Source organism: Cotesia typhae, unplaced genomic scaffold, assembly GCF_013202065.1.
Source record: "Cotesia typhae breed Kobodo isofemale line unplaced genomic scaffold, CoteBio_Ctyphae contig_4, whole genome shotgun sequence".
In the NCBI taxonomy this organism is placed as follows: domain Eukaryota; kingdom Metazoa; phylum Arthropoda; class Insecta; order Hymenoptera; family Braconidae; genus Cotesia; species Cotesia typhae.
Genome location: NW_027423748.1, coordinates 10,246,775 through 10,270,807, shown reverse-complemented (window position 1 = coordinate 10,270,807; position 24,033 = coordinate 10,246,775). Strand labels below are relative to the sequence as shown.

At 32.3% G+C, this 24,033-nt stretch overlaps 1 protein-coding gene across 1 annotated transcript; it reads left to right on the top strand.

Annotated features, from left to right (window-relative positions):
* Window positions 1-13,452: 13,452 nt before the first annotated feature.
* Window positions 13,453-15,037, top strand: LOC141527244 (uncharacterized). The gene is made up of 2 exons (XM_074242615.1): window positions 13,453-13,762; window positions 13,859-15,037. The coding sequence occupies exons 1-2, from the start codon at window positions 13,454-13,456 to the stop codon at window positions 13,868-13,870; spliced, it is 321 nt and encodes a 106-aa protein (XP_074098716.1). The 5' UTR covers window position 13,453; the 3' UTR covers window positions 13,871-15,037.
* The last annotated feature ends 8,996 nt before the right edge of the window (window positions 15,038-24,033 follow it).

Here is a 24,033-nt window from a genome sequence, read left to right as displayed (position 1 = left end):
TATAAAGTATCTCAAGACAGAAGTTTAAACTTTGATCTGCGGGAAAAGTTTCAAAGTTCACTCAAGATCTGTTTTAATTAAATAGCGTCAGTATCGGTTTACTTCCGGGTATCATCGACTCCAGTCGATCTCGTGATTGAATTCTCTCTCGAGCACAATCAATAATTATAATTAAAAAACTTGCTATCAACATTTTCTTTTCTATTTTTTCTTAACCTTACTATATATATTAACATAAACAAAATATATATAAAATATATATGATATATGACTAATAATTTTTTATGTATGTTAAATAAAAAAATATTTGAAACTGAAGCTTTTGATATTTTATTTATTCATTCATTTTTTTATCAGGTAAGTTTGAAATATTTTATTGTTTTTTTTTTCTTCTATTTATTTTTATTTCTATTTACTATTTTTTTTTTTTTTTGTAGCTGTATATTTCATTGATTTCACGTGGTTATAAAGCTTCAGCGTGTCATTGTTCTCCAATAAAAAAATATTGAGATAAAAACAATGTATAAATAAATAAATGTACATAATAATGATAATATTTGTGAAGACTTGAGAAAAATGGAGCATTAATGTCCTTTGAAATAAATATTTACAGCTTGTGTTTATTTTTTTTTTGTTGTATCACTTTGTATGTAAATAAATATCATGATAAAAATTTTATTGAAGGTTTTTATAAAATGTCAAAATAAAATTTGACATTTTAAATTAAAAAAGGTTTTTTTTTTTTATATAAAAATTTTGTGTAAAAAAAAAATTTTTTATTTTTATTTCGCGGATGTATTAAAAATCTAGAAGTGTATAAAATCCATCAGCTTTGAATAGAATAAAATCTGAAAGCTAAATAAAATTAGATAACATAAAAATATATATTAATAGAAATATAAAAGTGAATTTAAAATTACGCAGATCTAAATCGGATGGATTTGAATGAAATATAAATTTAGTGCATCCCGAATTACTGAAAGTACCACGAGACATGACTGATATGAATATTTATTTAGCAAAGACTAAAAACTAAAGCAAATGAATTTAAAAAAAAAAAATATGCACATATAAAAATTATGGATGTAGTATAAAAAAAAAAAAAAAAATAGTTAATGCATGGTTAATAAAAAGAAGATTTGTTGAGCATTCACGTAGCAGAAATAAGTTAAGTCAAAGTTAAAGAGAGTTAGTTTGACCTGTACAAAGTACTTTGACCCGGACGTATAGGAGTAAAACCGTCACGACACACTGTGTGCTAATCATTATTTCTCACAGGCATACGTATACGCGTGCTGTAAAGGGAGTTGGGAGGTACAAGCAGTGAAAACATTTGCCCAGGCAGTATCACCACGGCAAAGGGAACACTGTTAAAAGATAAATGTCAACATAATTAAAACACTTTCTATTCGAATGAGATACTAAGCCCAAGAGAAATAAAACAATTTACAAATAACATTCTTTTATATCTTGAAGATTCTTTAATATTCTTATCACGCTTCACTAGGATTTTTTTTTTTTTAATTTATTTTAAAGCATTTAAATAATTCTCTCATTTGTAGAAATTATTTATTAATAAAAAAAAATCTAAGGAGTAAATTCTTTAATTTTTATCGAATTAAAAAAAAAAATTGTATTATTATTATTATTATTATTATTATTATTATTATTATTATTATTATTATTATTATTATTATTATTATTTATTTTAGTTGAGAAAATTTAACAAAATAAAAAAATTAATTAGATAAATAAATTTTATTAAAAGAGTAAAAATGATCTAACACTATTAACAATTACAATAAAACTTCATTTAACAAACGTAAGTCCCGGATAAAGCGGATACCCATTGTAGATATAAACAGGACGGTTAAACGCAAAAGAATTGGCGACTGCGAGAGCAGGATTTAATTGGGGATCATCATCTTGAAGGTTAAATGGAGTGGTAGGTTCCCTTGTCCGAGGGGTGGTTATTGTCATGGCTGTCGCTGTCATCCTCGTGCCCAGAGACAGCTCTGTTGTTGAAGTACCTTCGGGGCCATTCACCGATGGAGTGATAGAATTTGAAGGACCTGGATAAGAGTCTGCTGGAGGTGGACCGTACCGATCTCCCGGCTTGGATTTATACTCGTTCGAGTGCAATCGATTGTTTTGATGCAGCGAAAAGGATGGTCCTGATGGCCGCCAACCTCTCGGATTGTAGAACTCTCCTGTTACTATCCCAATCAACACCAATGTCCCAATCAACACCAGCAGCTTCGAAAGTAGTCAAATTTATGGAAAAAAGATAAATTAGACGTTATTTCTTCAAAAATTATTAATTTATTAATGCAAAAATTTTTTTCGTTTAATCAATTTAAAAAAATATAAAATAAAAAAGCCGAAGAGAAAAATTAAAAAAAAATTTTTTTTCTACTTTAAAATGAATTATTTTAAATTTTTTGCTGTAAAAATAAAAAATTTAGAAAATTTATTAATTTTTTTATTAAATTTAAAATTTTTATAGTCAGAAATTAAAAATGTTAAATTTTTAAAGCTCAAAAAATTTTTTTTTTGTACGAACTTTGCCTTAAAAAAATGTTATTTCTCAATTTTCCGGTAAATTTTCACATTCCTGACATTTATAGAGTGATTGGAGCAAAAAAGATATTTTTTAGACCCGACATTAAATTAATAAACCCGAAAAAATAAAAACCCTCTACTGAAATTGAAAGAACTTTTTACTTTTTGAAATTCTATAAGATTCAATTACTTGATAAATAAATAAATAAATAAATAGCCAAATAAATAAATGTAGTGCACACATACTTGCATTCTGAATACCGTCGACGTGCTCCAGTGAATAAAAATCCAGGTACTAAGCCCGAGAAAGCCTAATGGCCTTATATATATTATCTCAAACACATGTGACACGAAATTTCGGGAGGCATCCGGTGAATACAAATCACATTGGAGTAAGAGTAGAGCCACAACTCATGATTTCGATCGGACATAATATTTCCTTCTGCTGGAACTAAACAGTATATGTTTCACCGACATTACGCAATTATTACGAGTACAAGGTACATGTTCAAACGAATGTCTCGAATATTTGGTATTTGGTAATCATTATAATTACATATTCTTCTTCTTCTTCTTCTTCTTCTTCTTTTTCTTCTTTATTCTTATTCTTTGCCATTACCATTAGCAAATTAGTGGGAGCGCAAGAGGAAATTGGGAAATTTTTTGCGCCTGACCTCTGCTATTTTATTAGGCCATTCATTAGACATTTATTTTGTTCGAAACTTCTGTCCCAACTCAATACTATTTTTTTTTTTTTTTTTTTTTTTTTTTTTTAATCAATCACCTTTTAATTTAATTAATTACTGAAGATCAAATTAAAAATCACACTTTTTGTATTAATCAAATTAAATATTTAAAAAGAAGAAATTTTTATTTATCTAAAAGGATATGGATCGAACCCTTTCCTAATATGAAATAGAGATGGATATATGAGGCATCAATTTATTCGTGATGTGATTGGTCGAATATATCATAAGCATGAAAATATATGCAAACACTATATTTAGGCGCGCGCAAATTCAAATTCTAGTTAGTTTAAAATACGGTCCAATAGAACGCGGCTCTATCAATTTTGAGGAGAAAATTTCAAGATAAAATACCGACAGCCGGCTTAATAAAAAAATCTATTTATTTTCTGTGTATAGATACAGTTGACAGCTTCTTTACCGACTTTAGATTTTGCACAGAGCTTTCGAGCTTTTTATCTTAGCGTAGAAAGAGCCAATAGATGTCTCCACTGGCTTAATAATAATTAAGTTCTGTATTAATTAACTCTTCATTGGGTTTTCGTAAAAAGAGAAGAATTTTTGAATCAGGTAAATTCTCTTTAAATACAGAAAAATTCAAATTTTTTTAAAAATTCTTTATTTTTTTTACCATAAAAAATATTTCTAAATTTATAAATCGTTAATAAATTTTTTTATACAAATGCTTTATTAAATATTTATAAAATGATATGTTAGAAAATTATTAAGCAATTAATGTCTCACCCAAAATTTCTATTTAAAATGATTTTCTTGGTCCAAGAATTTTTCTTTCGAATCAAGTTAATTTTCTCCAGTGTACTTTCTTTCGTTCGAACGCGCTCTCGTTTGCTCTTATTTGACCTCGCTCCATCTCATCGATGAACTTTTCTCCGAGTTATCCAATTAAATAACAAGATTTACTTTAGATTTTGGTAATCCAATTACAGTTTCTGATCGTTTCTATTTATTACTTCTCCTTTTTTTTTTTATATCGCGGTAACTTTTGAACTCGGTCCACACTCGAACTCAAACACTGCTCATACAATGCCAGTACATTTTATTTTTCACCTAGCAACTTCATTTCATTTATCGAAGCAATTACTCCGCGGATGATAAACGATCAATTATAAATGATGGTCCCTAAAAGGAATAGTTCCAAAAATGAATTCTCCTGAGCGGATCTGCGGCCAGGATTATGCACAGTAGTGGGAATTAATTAACTCGCGACAGTGGAAGTGGAAGCATTTTCGTGTTTAGGAGAAATTGCTCCCCGTCGTGACATTTTAACTTGGAGCAGTCCCATTCCAAGCCGGTGTTTTCACGCCAGACTATAATGGCGCTAATACTGGACTTGCGGTGCTTTTGGGATGTCCTCGCTCGGAGGAATGCGTCCGTTCGGCTAAATGAATACGTCTCAGAGCTCGGGGAATCTAGGAAATTATTTAACTACGGGTAATAATTATATAATATAACAAAACACCTCGACAAACTGTGTACGAGCTAGCAGACACAATGAATTTAAATTATTTATTATCTGAGTACGCCAACTAGTTTCTACAGCTACGAATGTTTAATTATTCAATGATAACTTTCAAGCATGTCGATGAAAATAAACTCAAAAATATATTCTTCGTTAGTTTAACTATTTTGAAGTTACGGGTTTTTAAATTGAACTTTCTTACAAGTTAAGTAACATTTTAGCGTTCAAAATTTAAGGAATTACAGTGGGTGGAAAATGTTAGCAAATTTTGTGGTGGATAACTTCGGATATTAATCAATCTTGCTTTGCAACTCTGCCATATCAAGAAACAACATAAGTTTACAAATTTTGATGAAAAAAAAAATTTTTTTGAAGACTTTAATTATTTTTAATTCAACAAAATTTCAGACGAGAAAATTTAAATATTTTTTTGAATAATATAAATTAGAAGTTAAGTAAAAAAATTTTCAAAAATTGTTAAGAAAAAAATAAATGACTTAAGAATTAAGATTTTGTCGCTTGAGTAACATCTTCTCTATCAGCATTAATCTCAAATGAATCTATCAACCTCTCCCTTGTTTCACAGCATTACATTTAATAGCTTTACATGCCGGTAATCTATAAAGTATTGAAATCCGCTGACAGTATATAACCACAGAGCAATGAAGGTATATGTTTCACTGGCGAATACAGAGAAACAGAGATCTGAAGCTCAGAAGCAGATTCGGATGCATTGGAAATTGGAATTGGTCCATTGGGGAGACCCCGAATGGGAATTCACGGGCTGCATCAAAGTGGAAAGTGGTTAGCCAACGGAAACGTCAGACATTGATGCTGCGGTCGCGTCTTTCACTTGCTAGCTTTACCCGCCAGCTCAGCGAAATTTTAATCCGGGAAAAGTAACCACTATTTTACAGCCGAGTATGCAAGTGAAAATAACCTTGATTAAATTAAACCGAGGCTAATAAATTCAGGTGTAGTGCATATGTGCTGCCGTAAAGTCTAAGGATACTTTTGGGAGCCTCACGATTGGAGAGCTTCAGTATTAGACATCTAGCGGTTGAGAATAAAGTACCCGAATGCTGGGTGATATTTGCATTCTTACTCTTTATACTTGTACTCAATTTCATCTGTGATTATTTATTTCAATTTGATATGAGCCAATCTGGTCATAAATTTTTAATTCTTAAACTTAACTGTCTTACAGCGAGAAAATTTAGCGATCGTGCGCCACCTGTCGGAATTTTTTAATACTAACTTTGATAAAAAATTTATTTATGGTCATGTGTGACAGTACAAGGCTTAATAAGGACATACACAGTCACATTAAACTATAACAAGCAAGATATGGTCTAATATGGACCATTCAGTCACGTAAAAAATTTTTCTTGGTGGGTTATTAATATAAAATGCAGTAATTAAAAAAATTAGTGATTGAGACTTCGGCTCATTTCTTAGAGGGAGGTGCTTCTGTGTTTCGCTACCGTTCACTTCGCAGTCGCTCGAAATATTTACACTAGTGAGTGTATCTGAATATTCCACTTAGCTTATTAGAACATCTAATGCTTTACACATTTAATACCGAGTGTACAGCACAAGAGAGGTCTAATGCTGATTGAGTGTACATTATTCTGAGCACAGGACCAACTAACGCACATTGTTGCTCTATATAAAGAACATGATACCGGTGTTGCTGCTCGGTAGTTTCTGTGTAATGTGCAATCACCGCAAACTGAAAATGTAGGTTAGTGCCGAATCTGTAAATATATAATATAGAATACATCTACCTATACAAATACACAGATTTAAATTCACGAAATGTTATATGTGACAATCTCTCGGAAAGCCCAGACTGCTCTCAACAATTCAGCATGTTTGTAATCTATGTTTGCACATTAAATATTGAATTAACGGTCGCAAGTTTGACTCGCCATAGCTCTAATTTATCGTCGGCTAGTCGCCGGCATTGATGATCTGTTAATTAAATATAAATATAAACATAAATATAAATATTGATTTTTGCCGGTTAAAATTCTGCTTGCGCTGGCAAATATTTTTTTATTCGTAGCTGTAAAATGATTTTATTTAATTTGATAAAAAATTCAACCCGTAGATTGTTGAATGTCGATTGCCGATTGCGAAAACAATAATAAAATAAATAGAAATAAATTTTTTTGTATCGCACGGGCTTTTATTTTTGTTGAATTGAATTGATAAAGTCAATTATTTTGAGATTATTGTTTTATAAATAAAAATAAAAATAAAATAGATTGTAGTGTGTTTGATTCGAACGAAGAGATTAATCGGGATTATGTATTCATGAGAGTTATTAGTGGGTGTGTGACATGTGTGAGAGTCCGAGGTTCGAGTTTAGAGCGAGTGGAATGTTTTCACGGGGGGCAGCACTGGGTAAATCCCAGGGTTTCGCCTTTCACATGATGAACAGTGTTTATTCGTCATAATTAGTCCTGTTAACACATGGTACACCCGCGGATTGTAAGAGTAGAGTGGAGTAACTTCCTACGCCGAGGTGGTATAATGGTAAGTGATAATGATTATACGCTGTTAACAACCCTGGGAACTCTCAGTTCCCAGAGTACTGCTGATGCCATAAAATAGGGTTGTTCCTCCTTCGCCTCGTCTCGCTTCGGCCACCAATGAAAGCCCAGATATTCTATTTCTATATTTCTCAGTCCTTTCACGTTTCTCGGCAATTTAATATTTTTTATTTTATTTTATTATCTAATTACTTGTAATGGGAATAACTGATTTAACTGGGTATTACTTTTATCATTTAATTTAAGGTATCAGATTATTTTAAATGGAACTTTGAGGTGTGCAAAAAAAAAAAAAATAAATAATAAAATAAAAAGTAGGTGAGAGATATAAAATATAAAAAGCATTTTTTTTCAGAAACTAGCTGGTATTTAAAAAAATTTATTTAATTACTTCTTTCAGCACTTTTAAATTGTTCTTTTGAGAGATGATCTCTTTAAACTTTTCTTTGTTTTAGTTTCTACTCGGTAAAGTGTTGGCATTACGCCTGAAAAATTAATACTGGGTTGTTTGCTGACTAAAAAAAAAAAGTAAATAAAAATTATAAACGATCGTTGACTTTTTAAATAATTTTTTATTAAATAAATTTATTATTATTAATAATATTAATGAGAAAATTCAATATAATTAAAAAGTTGGAAATGATGAGTAATAAATAAGAACAAATAAAAAATGTAGTCGTTTGGGGAAATCGAGATGGTTGTAATGCGGTAGAAAATATGTACGCACATAATTTTTTGTATCCCTCATATATTTTTTCCTGATACGTGTTAGGAATGAGTAACAGAGCGTTAGAGGCCCGGGAGAGACGGGCGGAAAAACAGTCGGAGAAAAAGAGGAAACGAGAATATAAGATATAGGATATAGGTTACTCAATCCGCCGGTAATCTGAGTGCAGAAAGTCGTACGATAGCTCGTACTTACCTTTATTTTATTTTATTATATTTTATTTTTTCCCCGTTCATTCGTTTCTTTTTCTCTTCCTTTTCCTTTACTTTCCATTCTTTTATTTTTGTTCATTTTTTATTCGCGCGGAATATCCCCTGGAGGGAGCGCAGAAAATATCATTTTATATCGTACCTCTGCGTCCCCCCAGTGAGCCGTGACCTGGTCTACGTTATTTTCTCATTCTGGCTCTGCGTCTTCCTATATTTTACAGTCGACTGGAAAGTCTTTTGGTAAACACTTTACACATACACTGAGCGATTTCTTTTTTTCCTTTTTCGCGTCTCTTTCGCCCGTGAAAAATGAGACTCCTGCACTGTACATACACACTACCTACGATAGGAATTGTTTATGTTAAAAAGTTGCACCGACTTTACTCACTTGCTAAAATATTGAAATATTAAACGTATCAATTACTCAACTTTCTTCCACTTTAACTTCCTTCTTTGTTCGATATCATTTTTTTCTTCCGAATAAAAATTTTACTTTTGCTCTCAAAGTTATTGCGTCTATTTTTATTATTATTTTTTTTTTTTTCAATTTTAAATTACCGTTCCATCATAAAGTAAATTAATAATTTATGTTTACGATCTATAGTTTTAAAAAAAAAAAAAAAAAAAAAAAAAAAACCTTAACTAAAAATGAGTTAAATAATTTGACTATTAGTCGAATTTAAGACAACTTGGTCTTCGTATCAGCAGAGTCAACAGAAAGAAAATAAAGTTAAGCAAAGCGAAGGAACGGAAAGTCAAGCTAAGAAACTAAAGCGAGTTGGAATTGAAAATACCCTGCGCAGAATACCGGGATAAATAAAATAAAATAAATGTCGAATAAAAAAATCGGAATAATCTTTTAGTAATGATATTATCAGCGATCGGATTACATTTGATAAACGAGGTAAATGATACCAGAGTAATCAGAATAATGTCGGCCAGAGTCACAGAACAGACTGGTATCTTCTGAAAGCCGTACCAAGGCTTCATTGTGACTCTGCTTCTTTTACATGACAATCTTCGTCTGCCAGCAGTCCATTACCCTTAAGAAACCGAATCAGATATTTCGTCTGGTGACTCTCTCTCGCTCTCTCATCTTAGTTAAATTAAAGATTACTCAATAAAATATACATTCAACTTACCTGATTTTTCTTTGAGAATTTTTTTCTTAAAGAATTTTTAATTTTTAATTTTTTTTTCTCAAAAAAATAAAAATTTGTAAAGATAGAAATATCTACGATGAAATAAATGGATTATGAAATTATTATTATATAAAAGATGGATTTACTTTCTAAAAGTTTAAAATTGTCCTCGTGCAATGGAGTGTCGACTCTTCTCGGGTGTTTTTGATTTGTTAGTTCCCACGAGAGTGTGCCAGTGGCCTCGCTTTTTCCAGGCGATATAAAGTGCACACTGGTTATAGATATATATAAGTACGTACGATCGAGATTTTGAAAAAGTGTGAGTTAGTACGTAAGTGGAAGACGAGATGTTGATGTTGATGTGCTGTAGCCATATTTGTAACATCGGTTATCGTAGTTGTAGTCGTAGCAGTTGAACTAGTATTCAAGAATACTTTGTATAGAACTAGAGAGAGAGAGAGAGAGAGAGGAGCCTGACGTGGGGTAGAAGAACAGAGTGGGTGGGTGGGTAACCGCACATTATGTGATTTCTACAGGGAGTAAAGCTAACTTGGCGATTGAATTGTGAAGCGACAATGGCAATCTGCCGGGGTCCTCGTCGTCGCGCTCTTTGCGACGTTATTTCCTACCGATTTTCACGGTTACAAGCCTCGTATTCGCGAGACTAGTCCCTTTTCCGTTCTCCTTTTTCCTTTCTTCTTTTCTCCAATTCCCTGCTCCTATTCTCGGTTCAACTCAACTTAACTTCCAGTTTTTCTCCAGTGATTTTACGTTCAACAACTTTTTTCCAACTCTCCTGCGTACCAAATCTTCAATGAGATTTGTCGTAATTTAACTCAACTTATTTTTATCACGAGGTAAGAGTTTGCGTGAGTTAAATTACATGCATTTCAATTTATTATCGGACTTTTGAATTTATTGCTTTCTGGATTGATAAAAAAATTAATTTGACTCAAAAAAAAAATCTTAGAACCAAAAACATTATTTTTAAAATTTAATTCTCTGCAAATTTGATTAAAAAAAAAAATAAAAAAATTCTCCTCTTTAATCAAGTTAATTTTTTTGTCAACGTAAATTCACCGAAAAACTAAAAAAAAGTCATCTTTTAGTCTTTTAGATTGCATAAAAATTTAAGCGCGGAATCCGTGCCGCAAAGCTGTTTAGATCCAAACATCAAACACCGTTGCATATTACATTTGACTAATCCAGTCGGTTTGATCGACCCCCTACGACAGAAGCTAGATAACATCCTCAGTCCTCGAGGGCATCTGAGCTGCAGAAACGCTGCCGTTAATTTTTAATCGAGGGCAATCTGGTACACCGAAGCTCAAGTCTTACACCTATGCAAGCCTTACATTAGTCTATGCACCGACTGGCCAGATATTACCTATAATTCAGGGAATGCTCGTCTCTCGATCAGCGTCGAGCTTCTCGATTCATACCTCGGCTTTATATGAGATTGCATGTGTGCTTTGACAGACTGTTAATTAATAATACGCTATTGGTAGCATCAGCATTGATGAAAGATATCAGCTGCTATCAGTAGCACTTCATGCATTAAGCCTTTGTGGATTCATGGTATGTAACGAGTCTATATGTAGTTTCTATTCGGTCTTTATTTGAGTCGGGATTTTTTGATTAATTTAATTAATTTAAAATAAAATTAATTTAATTTAATTTATTTGGCTAGTAAAAAAAATTTTTTTAAATGATAATAATAATAATAATAATAATAATAATAATAATAATAATAATAATAATAATAGCGGTCACAAATAAAGCATACTTTTCAATTCCAATTGACACATCAGGTGTAAAATATAATATAATATATAAAATATATGAAGTGTAAGTGAAAATGAAATTTACGTCTGTCAAAAAAGGCGACTGGTGTGCGTTGTGCAGACGACGCGTGGCGTGTGCCTGGCCTACTATGAAGACTCAATGATAAGCGGGAGAAATTGCCAACCAAGCGTCTGCGAGCTGAACTAGTCGATACTTATTTTCCTGGTTCTGTCTACAATCTATTTTCCCTCATTCTAACTCTTATTCGTTCCTCGGGGTTATTTTAGAGGAAAACTCCAACAGAGCGACTGGAACGATGAAACAATCTCAAATAGAAAGAGAGAATTCAACCTAAAATTTTTATCACGAATTTAATCTATTTGTCAGAAGATATGTATACATAGACAGAGCGAAAATAAGGTCCCGATAAAAATAAGCGGGGTGTTTTATAATCTAACTTTAAAATGTGTCAACATTGGTGGATCTGGATCTCAATTATTGGTGATTCGAATATAGAGACAGGTAATGTTCTCATGGTAGCTTACGCGAATTATAATCTCCTGAAATATTCAGCAGACGTGAGAAGAGCGGTGAGAGATGAGAGCGAGTTTCACGCCGATTAAATTGCTTACGCTGAATAACTGAATTTATAATAATCGAATTCAATCGGTCTGTACTTCGGTTTTATTCGGTTGAATTTTGTATTTTTCTTTTATTACATTAACTTCATTCATTAAATTATCGATTTTATTATTTATATTATCTTTAATTGCTTAAAATTATTTTAGGTCAATTAAACCACATGATAATTAATTAAATTGTTCTACTCTTGATATTTCTCTCAAATTACATTTTTGAGGACATTTAATATCAATTAATGAAAATTAATAATTAACATTTAAGTTCATACGGTTAAATTTAATTAAAGAGTCCATTAAATTGTGGTGAATTAATATTTAAATGGTGAAAGAGGAAAATTTAAAATAAACTTTAAGGTAAAGGTAAAATTTTATTAAATGGAAAATATTCCTCAAGCTTTTAATAAATAAAACATGTAAGCCATTAAAATTTAACCGGACTTTTCATAAGTAAAATTATGTAAAGACAATTCGAACTTAATGTGCCTTAAACTAATTAATAATCGACAATTATTCTCAGCGCGGAGATAACAAGCTTGAAAAAGGGCGCCGTTAAAGTTAAATAATAAAAGAGACCTCTGATTTTAAATTCAATGAATAATTAACAAATCTTATTCCTTGGCACGTATTTTTAAATAGAAGACCCGCCGAAGGAACCAATTCAAATAGCGAGCTTCTGTTTTTGCTATTTTGGCTAGGAAAATTAAAGCACATTACTGTGTGTGCCTTTTATTCAGCACTAACGTGTGCAGATAGTATTAAGGGGGATAGCCACTGTAAAATTTCGGAAAAAAAATTTTTTTTTTTTTTTCATTAAACTGAAGTTTATATATTCAAAATTATGTATTTCAAATTTTATAGAAAAATTCCGAATAGTTTTCGAGTTATAGTCATTTTTATAAGAGCGCGTCGATTGACCGTTTTACGCGCGGCGCTTCGACGAAAACGTCGCCTGCTCGCTCCGTCTTTGATTCGTACGGGTTGGCGATTGTTTTCCCTCACGATTGTCAACCGTTACAATTATTTGACTTTTAACGTATATTTTTTCTTATTGTTGAGATACTGTACCTCATAGTTTAGTTGTTTTGTATGAATACACACTCGTTCTTTAATTTATTGAGTTTCTTAGTGTACTCGTTATTGTTTACTTACTTATTTTTTTAAATCTTCTGATCTTTTTTTTTTGTTTATTTAACAAAAAAATTGTTAAATAATGGATCGTAAACAAAGTAAAGTTATTAAAAACGAAAGAAAACTGCCAAACGACAGGAAAAAATTTAATCGACCGCTCAACAGATATGAAACTGAAAAAATACTGGCTCTCAACGACGTGATAGTGCTTCCAAGAGGAAATTATCACAAAAATCTGATTGTACAATTGATTCGAGTATTAGCTACAAAATTATAAATTTTTTTCGATATTTAATTTACTAAGTGGCTGTGTATCGTGTAAAAAGTGTGGTGGTGATGTAAACTTTACTGAGACAAGTATTCGAGGATTAGGTTTTAAACTAGTTGTGAATTGCAAAAATGTGATCCAGTTTTGATAAATTCATGTCCACTCATCAAGAATGCGTATGAAATTAATCGCCGTTTCATCTTTGCAATGCGGATAATTGGTATTGGGTTATCTGGAGCTGAAAGATTTTGTGCTTTCATGGATTTACCACGACCAATGTTCCATAGCTTTTACGATCGTCTGGTCACACAAATCAGAAATGCAGCTAGAAACTGTTGTGATTTAGTGTTGAAAAAAGCTGCTAAAGAAGAAATCCAAGAAACCTGCAAGCATTTAAAATCCAATGACATTCCTGGAATTTCTGTCTCCGGTGACGGTAGTTGGAAGAAAAGAGGGTTTAAATCTTCATTTGGTATATCTTCTCTAATTGGTTACTTCACTGGCAAAATCGTAGATGTAAGTATGAAATCCAGTTATTGTAAGATGTGTGCGCTAATGAGCTCAAAAAAGGAACAGCTGAATACGATCAATTTATGCAAGACCATGCTCTAGACTGTCCAATAAACCATGAAAATTCTTCTGGACAAATGGAGGTAGATGGAATAAAAGAGATGTTTATGCGATCAGAGTTATTACATAACGTTAAGTATGTAAACTATATAGGTGATGGTGACACTAAAACGTATAAAAATATTTGTGATGCTAAACCGTATGGGGACATGGTGAAGATAAAAAAAAAAGGAATGTATTAATCACGTGCAAAAACGAATGGGCAGTCGACTAAGGGCTTTGAAGAAGCAACGAACTAACAAGAAGACAAAAACAGGAAAAGAAGAAAATACACAGAAAAGTTTAGGTGGGAAAGGTCGATTAACGGACAAAGCAATTAATGAATTTACAAAGTATTATGGTTTAGCAATCAGACGTCATTCTAATGATGTTGATGAGATGTATAATGCTATTTGGCAAACATTTTATCACAAGTTTTCATCACCCGAAGATCCGTAGCATTTTCTTTGTCCTGAAGGTGCAAATTCGTGGTGTCAATTTCAAAAAGCTGTGGCAACAAATACTTTGGACTCATTAGTTGAAAAACCACCACTTCCTGCAGATATTGCGGAAGCTTTAATACCGATTTATGAAGATCTATCGAATCCAGAGTTATTGGAACGATGTGTCGGTGGGTTTACACAAAATAATAATGAAAGCTTCAATGCATTAGTGTGGCAGCTCGCCCCAAAAACAAATTCTTCTTGTTCCCTTATTGTTGAAATAGCTTTATATATTTCAACAATTACATTCAATGATGGGGCTCTAGCAACTCTGAAGATATTAGAGAATCTCGATGTTAAAGTAGGACCAACACTCTACTCATACTGCGCTGAGCGCGACGCTACTCGGGTTAAAGCTGCTGAAAGCCGCATGGAAACGGCCAGTAAAAAAATAAAAAAGTCAAGGTCAATACTAAAGATAAGGAGGAAGAACCCTCATATGGCCCAGGACTTGATAGTTTGATGTGAGTATGAATATTTTGTGAAAGACTAGATTTTAAAGTTGCGAGAATCTTCTTAAAACTTTACTCGCGTTTTTCTCAAAACGACTTTTTTCAAACTTTCCGGTACTGTAACTTTCGTAAATATGAACCGATTCTCAATTTTTTTGTTTCCCCGTATTCGTCTACTTAGTGGCTATCGTCGCACGTAGGGGATTTTGAAAATTTTAATTTTTAAGATTTTTAAGGCTGTTTGAGTCCAAAAAATGAGGAAAAAGACGAAAAAATTTTCAATATGGCGCCATTTTTTCTCAAATCAAAATTTTCAAAATCCCCTACGTGCGACGATAGCGACATTCCTATAGATTAAAATGCCGTTTGGTTTTTTTGTTTCAGATAATCCGTTTTTGAGTTACAGTACCGGCAATGGAGGGGGAAATTTTTTTGGTGCTCTACAAAAATGTTTATAACTTTGTGATAACAAAATATTTTTGAATAAAAATTTAGGAGAATTATCCTCAACATATACTTTATAAAACAAAAAAAAACCGATCCCCAAATTCCTTTATTATCCTAGTAAAAAAAATTCCCGAAAATTGCCTATTTTTTCCAGCGTCACAGTGGCTATCCCCCTTAATATTTCACTGAAACACTCTTTTAGGTCTTAAGCTCGGACTTTACTCATCTTGGGACAAAGATAAACACCGCGGAGTACGCAAATTGATTAACTTAATTATTTTTGTTTAGTTTTTAAAATAAATAATTATTTAATTAATTTTTTTTCGGCGTAAAAAGTCCAGAAGATTAAACTTTAAATTTATTTTGGCTTGTTTGACCTATTTTTTGGAGAAAAAAAATTCTAAAAATTTACAATTTAAAAAAAATGCAACCGCTGGAGAAAAAAAATTTTTTGCAAAACAAAAATACAGCGAAGAAAGAAAAAAAATAGATGAATAATCACATGACTATGGACGTGCGCGACGACCTTGGTTTCTTGCAACTCACCTGGTCTCATTACAATTTTAGCAGAACAACCGATTGTTTCAGCGGCGTGCGAGAACTGCAAACGAGCTCTTTCGACTCATATATATGTATGTGAAGACTGAGGAGGGACATAGAGAAGTCTGCGTTTCAAATATTTACGATTTTGTTCGTGAACTTTTAGTCTCCTTCGCTCCCCATACTCGTTCCAGAGTAGATACATATAGAGTGAGCTCTTCTCTGCTTGGTCTAGCCTGGTTTCAATATATCGATTCGAGCGGCTCGGTACACGGCATTATAATCGCGGTTAAAATTCACAGACGAAAATTTCCTAACGATCGCCGTCCGAATTTTAAACTTTAAAATTCACCCTCAAGATAGAGCTTCAAAGGAATTAAATGGAACAAAAACGAGCAGAAGAGAAGGAGCAGAATGACGCGATGCGAATGACCTCGCATGACCGCTAACGCATTCCACTTTTTTTTTAATTTATTTAGTTTTTTCACTGGCCACTATTTTTGCTCCTTCTTCGTCTACTTTTGCTCTTGCTGGTACTTTTACGGCAGAGGCTGCAGGAGTCTACACTTGACCGTCTATGTCTATCTCTGGTGTTTGTTTTTCGTTACGCGAAATTGTTACCTGTTATTTCTCGAGGGCTCGGCAAACTCGGGTGAGCATTGACCGTAATGCTTCACTGCACATACGTCTTCCTTTCACTCTGTTTCGGATATGTTTCTCAAGTTTGTCAATTTATTTCATTAATATTTATCGAGTTGGACTTTTTATAAACTTTTTACTTATCAATTTATCTATCAGATTTTTTGTTCAATCATTTAAATTAAAAAAAAAAATATTTTTAAATTAAAATACTTTGAAATAAAATTTTTATACTTAATTTTAATAAAATTTAGCTTGATAATTTAAAAAAACAAATTATTAAAACCAAAAATAATTTTAAAAAAATTTTTTTGAGTCTTAAAAATTTTTAAATACCCAAAAATTTTATTAAAAAAAGAAAAAAAAATTTTTTTTTACAATAAAATATATTTTTCAAAACATTGAAGAATATTTTACGATTTAATAGCTTAACTAAATAAATTATTTAAATAAAAACACTTTAAACATTTTCCTCTATTTCCTTAGAGACTTTCCAAGGGCGAATTTGAAGCACAAAGCTTAGGACAAAGCAAAAAGCTTCAAAGTTACACAAAGCTTCCCTTTTTTCCCCCTTAAAGAAAAATAAGAATGAATACAAACAAAAACATAAAAGCGCTTGCATTCAAAAAATTCAAAATATTCAAACAAGTCCATTCTAATCTAAAAAAAAAAAAAAAAAAAAAAATTAGATGTTTTTAGTTTCAACTGTCCCGATATTTTGCAATTAGAATTATAATTAAGTCTGCACTCGCAATATTTGTAAAACGTTAACATTTATAAATAGGCTAATTACCCGAAAACATTGGAAGTAAACAACTCTGGTGAAAATAATGACCTGAAATAATAAAGGGATAATCGAATAATAATGAAGCTTGCTGTGTCAACAGCCAAACAATCGCCAGTTTCGAGGGGTATAATTGATGATAAAATAATACAGTATTTATTAATTAACCCAATAGACAGATGACGTTTAACAGGTTATGGGCCCAGATATATGTAATATATAACGATAATGACAGTTAAATCACAGCGTAGCACGACTACTATCATTATATCAAGCTAGACCAGTATATCGAGGCAATCGAAAACGAACGGCAACGACAGCCTGTATTCAGCTCCACTCTATAGAGAGTGCCATTGATCTGACACGCGGAAGCTTAATTAGGATGAATTAATCGTTGTCAGAGAATGTGACAAGTGGAGAGCAGAGTAGAGGTCTACTTCGATCCGGCAGCCAGAGAGAGGGGGGCTGAGGAGAGACGGGAGCCAGTTTAGCTGAAGGGCTCTTTAATTTGGATAGATGAATTAATAAGTGGGACCGGTTGTCGTTTAGAGGACAGAGTGCCTTCACAAGTGCCTCGATACTCGATTCCGTGCATCTTGCATTCCAGATTCACATCAACATCCACAGATACTGAGCATACATCGAGACTCGAGAGAGAGCTGGAGGAAGAGCAGCATTGTAACTATGCCCTCTACCTGGTCGGCAATGCATACAGACCCACACAAATGTGTATTGTGCACTTGCAGATGATACTAGACTGGAATTCACCGGTACAGACTGCTGAACACCACCGAGTATTACGTGTTGGAGCACAACTCCGCTCCGGGAAATGCACGTCATGGAAATTGCCTGGCATTTAATTACCATGAGTAGACAGAACCACCGGAACACGTGGCTCGGGTGGGGAACGAAGGAGCTACTTGGTTAACTATATGCTGTATATATTCTGCTTAAACTTACTCTAACTACCTCCTGATTCATGCTATTGATATCCTATTTGATGTTTTACGAAGATATTACTCAATATTTACTGATATGCTTGTTGGGACGGTCATACCAAGGCTTTTTAGGGATTTCGGTGAAAAAGTTTGCTTTAGTCGAGGGGAAATTTTTTTTTAAATCTATTTAAAATTTTTTTTTGAATGTACAAATGTTAAGTTGATCTAAAAATCATATCAATAATTTTTTTTATTTAATTGTAATAAAATAGATTTATCAATATTTAAATAAAATATATTATTAAAAAATACAAAAATTAATTAGTAATAAATATTAATTTATTTTTTCTAAAAGAAAATTCATCAGAGAATTTCACCAAATTAACTCATTGCTCCCTAAAAAAACTCTCCTATCAGTAGAGTAAATTTATTAGCACAACATAATGATTGATGATGAGTAAACTTCTGCGAAAGTATTTGTTCTTACACAGAAAGAAATAAAAGCTCGAGCGGGATCGGTAGAAAAGAGGCTTTGCGATGAAAAGAAACCGGCAATTGACACTATTCTAAAGAAATCGATAGCGTTCTGGAGAGTCGTAAGCACTGTACCTGTGTGGTCGCTCTGTGCTGGAGAATGGAGTAAAAAGCTTTAAGCAATTACAAGGTGCCATTGCTTTGATGTAGAGATATGAAGAAGAAGAAGCAAATGGGGGACAGTTTAAATGCAAATTAATACTTTTTTGAGTTCTCTCAATAGTTTCACCATCGTGTCTAAGTGTGTCTAAGTGTGTCGTACGTGCTGGAGTGTACTGGTGGCCGTGGTTGTGGTCTTAGAGAAAACGGTTCGCCCCAATTACGAGTTCTCAAGTCATGCGGCACGGAGCTTCCGACAAGTGGCGTGACTCGTATACGCCCAAGATATAACCGAATAATAATAAAAGTGAACAAGACTTTTAAAAATGTAACATTTCTTACACTCCTAATTTTTTATTCCCCAGCTCTAGTCCCTGTCTTATTTACGCCCTCCTTGTTTTACTTACACTTTACTCAGTCCACTCGCTAAAATACTAAACTGTAAACCAGACAAGATACTTTACTCAACTTTTAAAAGTGTGAATAAAATAGCTCGCTGTCGGGGTAACTATTTTTTCACGTCCAATTAGAGGCCTGAACAAGTGGGAATTTAAAATAATGCTCCCGGAGCTTTTATTATTACTTTATTTATGGTCACTCCGGTCACAAGCCAGCTGACCTTAAACTTTTGGCTTTGTCTGTGTGTTCAAGCTTTACCCAGAAGTAAAATAGTATCAAGGTATTAAACATTGTATGCTTTTAATGCGCTCTATTCAGCTGTCACGAAATTGTGGGTATAAAACGCTCAACACTTTTCCTCAAGTCGTCCGTCTATTAATTTATTGTATTCAAGTACTAGTGGGTAATAAGGATGGTCTACTATTTTATTGTAATACATTTATTCCTATTTTTTATTTATTAAATTCTCGAAAAAATCTTCTGAAGAATTTTTTTATTTTAAATCAAGCAAAAAATTTTTTAATCAAATAAAATTCTTTTAAAATAAAAAATTTCTTTTAGTTAAAGAATTTTTCAGCTTGATTTATAATGAATAAATTCCTCAAAAATAATTTTTTTAGTTTTTTTATTAAATCAATCTTAAAAAAAATTTTATTAAAATTGCTGAAAAAATTCATTAATGTTATTTAATTATTCATCTCTACAATTAAATACAATTTCGAATTTTTTTCTGAAAAAAAAAACTTATTATTATTAATATTGAAAATTTATCTTTTAAAATGCTGCCTTAAATAAAACAATTATTCCTTTCATGCAAAATAACAATCCAGCAAAAACAAATGGAGAGATTAATTCACACAATAGTTTTCCGTTATTATAATGCTCTGTTCTGTTGGTATCCTTGAATCCACTTCCCACTTATGAATTAATTCATACCGGTAAAAGAACTAAACCAAACCTGTAAGATTGTAAATTGCTGGCAGTGAACAGCATGTTCGCTTGAGGCGCTTCCTAAAACTCCTTCTCCTTCTCCGTCTATTCTCTGTATACCATTGCGTCATCGCAGTCCCGGCTGATATGAAGCCATCAGGAGAACAACTGGCCGACTTTAATCGTGAATTTCCATCTTCTTGCATACATATTTACCCAGCGATCTTACATTAGTGATACCCGGGTAAGTGCAGGTTCATCATTCGAGGAAAATACAGTATATATATATATATATATATATATATATATAAGGATATGTGTAATTTACGATGTACGATGTATGTTATATAATACTCCGTTCGAGACACAACGCCATCCCTCGGTAAACTATTGTATGTAAATAACTACATGTAAACCGGTGTGTGACGAGGAACAAAGATTGTACTAGTGCTTTGCTGCACACCAGTCAGAAGTTGCGATTTAAAGTACACGGAAAGGCATAAGGAAACACGAGCTTCGGCACACGGTTGTCAGAACACTGTAGTATACCTGCTGTTTAATTAACTCAAACCACAGTACAACACTCTGCTGAATTTCGATGGTGAAATTTTTAAATCTTTAGGATTTTTTATTAATTTTATTTATTTTTAATTTTGTTGTCATTTAATAGATAAAATAATTTAAAAAAATTTTATAATTATTTTATTGTCTATAAAATGAAACTGATAAAAAGATTTTTTAATTTTTAATTAATTGAGCTTTATTATTTATTAATAAATGATTTTTTTTACCATTAAAAAATACTTATTAATAGTTAATAAATTTTTCTATCAGCATAAATTTGAAAAATAACCAATTTTGAGCCCTCTGAAGGGATTTTATAATTTTTTATAAAAATTCAAAAAATATTTGCACTTAAAAATTGGTATAATAAACTCGTTGTGAAAGTACGCAACATATATAATCTACACTCGAACCTCGGGGTAGAAAAAGCATCATCGTAATCGTCGGTAAAATTTACAAGTTTATTGTAAAAGTAATGTAAAACCGAGGCGAGTAGTCGGAGTTAACCCGAGTTGCGTGACTTAAATCGAGTTTAACACTCATGAAATGGTAACCGCAATGCGCGAGGACATTAACATCGCTCTCGGAGCCGACATCGAGTTTTAATTTTTTGTCCATATAATAAACTGCAGTCGGGCATTCTCTACGCTCGTCAACCTTTTTTTCTCTGAGGATTCTTTATCCTGGGTAGAATAAAACTGAAATGGTCAGCGGGGAATATGACGGAAAATGGGGAAGAAGGTGAGGGACGAATACGGTATTTCAGTGTTGATTATTTAGAGCTTAAATGTGCGCACACATATACTTGATAATGGTATTAATTGTATTGTATCGTATGGAGTAGAGATACTTCTTTTGAATGGCACAATGCCCATAACACAACGCAGCCGTGGATTATTATAGAGTGGGGTAATGCGAAAAAAATAATTAAAAGTTTATATGACGAGGCATCAGCGCCAGATAAAGCGGTGCATAGAGAGTAATAACAAAAGCGGCCGAGGGGAGCAAAAAATTCAGAGGAAAGGAAACCAAATAAAGTTTCGCCGTGTTTATAATACACAATAGTTGAGGCTGGCAGGTATGATACTCTTATACAAGCGTACTGATACTAATACTAATACTAACGCTGATACTCGTGCTCATAAGGCTACAAAGGCATACCCGAGATAGACTATGGGTTATTATTATGTGGCAACTAGCAACCCTCTCTGGGTTCCGGCTCGTCAGGGTGCTCATACACCAACACACACAACCCCTTGAGGCTCAACAGGCCCCCATTCAAACCCTGTCAGCTGCTACGGAGAACTAATCTCTGACGCGTCTATTATTATACTCGCCCGTTGTTTATTATAACATCAATCTAATACTTTTTTTCATAAATATCCAATCATTTATATTTACTTATTTTTTTGGGCTTTGTTTATTATTTTTCTAGCTAGCAATATCATTTTTTAATTTCATGAATTTTAATTTATTTTTTATTGAATTTTTTTAAATAAAAAATTTTTTTATTACATAATTCAGAGATCAATATTTATGTATACTTAAATCTAGTGACTTAAACATTTTGACCGACTTTTTGGATCATAAATAAATGACCAAAACTTAATTCAGAGGAATATTCAATTGATGCATGTCTTTACATATTAATTCAAATGAATAAGTCTGTCACACATGAACTAAAATCGTATCACTGATTTATTTATCATAAATTAAGTGTTAATAGAATTTTTAAATAAAAACTCGGTGTTAATTTAAAAGACACTTGTTCATTCATTAACAAAAACTTTAATTTAATTAAATGAGAATTATAAATATGAGAATAATAAATAAAATTAACTATTATTATAAATAAGTATATAACTAGTAAATAAGACTTTAAGTGAGATGAAATTTTATTCGAGGGCATCGCGTGTTTTTCGTTGTGAGTACGATCGTTCCGCGAAGTTATCGCGAGACCAATTAATCACAACGGGATAACGAATTAAAGAGTGTATTTTATCGGTGGTTTAGGATCTAGTGAAAGAAAGTGAAGCGAGGCGAAATGATAAACCGGGCTGAGACTAATTGGCCAAACAAAATATATAGATAGATATATAAAAATAAAAATAAATAAAATATAAATTTACTATAAAAAGTAACTGGAGTTTCGTGGTGTCACGTCGTATGTATCTCCACAGCTCGGCAAACTACCTTCACCTCCATTCGAAAAGTGATAAATAATAATCGCAATGATAATAATAATAAATAAGGAAAATAGAGAAAATTCATATAGGTAAAAAATGTAAAGCAACGAGTACGTGTGTCTTTAGGGACCAAGTCCAGTCACGTTTTCACATTGATCGATTCAATTGTCGTCTCTATACTAGTTGCCGACCACTCGAGTTTTCAGTTTCGAGTTTCTTCGAGCTTTTAGACTACGTCTATGTCTCTGAGGTCTGACTTGTCCGCGTCGTGACCACTTTTAGCCCCCTAAGTTTCGATACATGTCTAGTTGGCTTTTCATTCAATTTTTTATAAAAAAAAAAAAAAAAATAATAACTTGAAATAATAATAATGATAAATTTATTGGATTTTAATAGAAATAAATCAGTTGAGAAAATTCATTGAGGGATTAAATTAATACGAAGAGAAACCAATCGAGTTTAATCAGCGGTCCGTTGAGCTTTCAAACATATAAACACGCATGAAATAATGACAATATAAATTGAAGCTCGTATTCTATACTTTACTTGTTTTCGGATTGATATCCAGTTACAGGTTTGTCCAATTGTAAACTTCAATATTCCACAAAACACCAGACGTTTTATCAATGTCTTTCTTTATTCTCTCCATTACTATTATTATTATTATTATTATTATTATTATTATTATTATTATTATTATTATTGAGTTGTTTTTTACTGCCGCAGAAACAACTGAAAAAGATTTTTTGTTTATATTCTTGAATACAACCAGTGAAATTCGTGATGAAGCGGTGAATTGAAATGCCTACGGGGAAAGAAAGAAAAGTGGGTGCGCTCATGACTACATGAGAATCGATTTGTTTGAGCATTTCAATAGACAAACGGAAAATAGATTTTATCGGTGTACCACGCCGCGAATATTCTGCTCAAAAAAGTATAAAGTACAAAAATACTTTTATACCTTCATTTAATATATCGATTTTCTGCACTGACTATATTTACCGCGCTCTTGTCTTTTCATATTATTTTTTTTTTTGTTACATTTATTTATATATTTATATATTTATTCCACCTTCCATCAGATATAGAAAACCGCATTTGACATGAACGAATTCTCCGACCGATAAAGAGTCGCTCTCTTCTTTTCGATTCCTCTTCAAGCG

What these genes read in the sequence shown, in the direction of transcription:
- LOC141527244 (XM_074242615.1), top strand. Translation starts at nt 13,454, where the DNA reads ATGCGGATAATTGGTATTGGGTTATCTGGAGCTGAAAGATTTTGTGCT.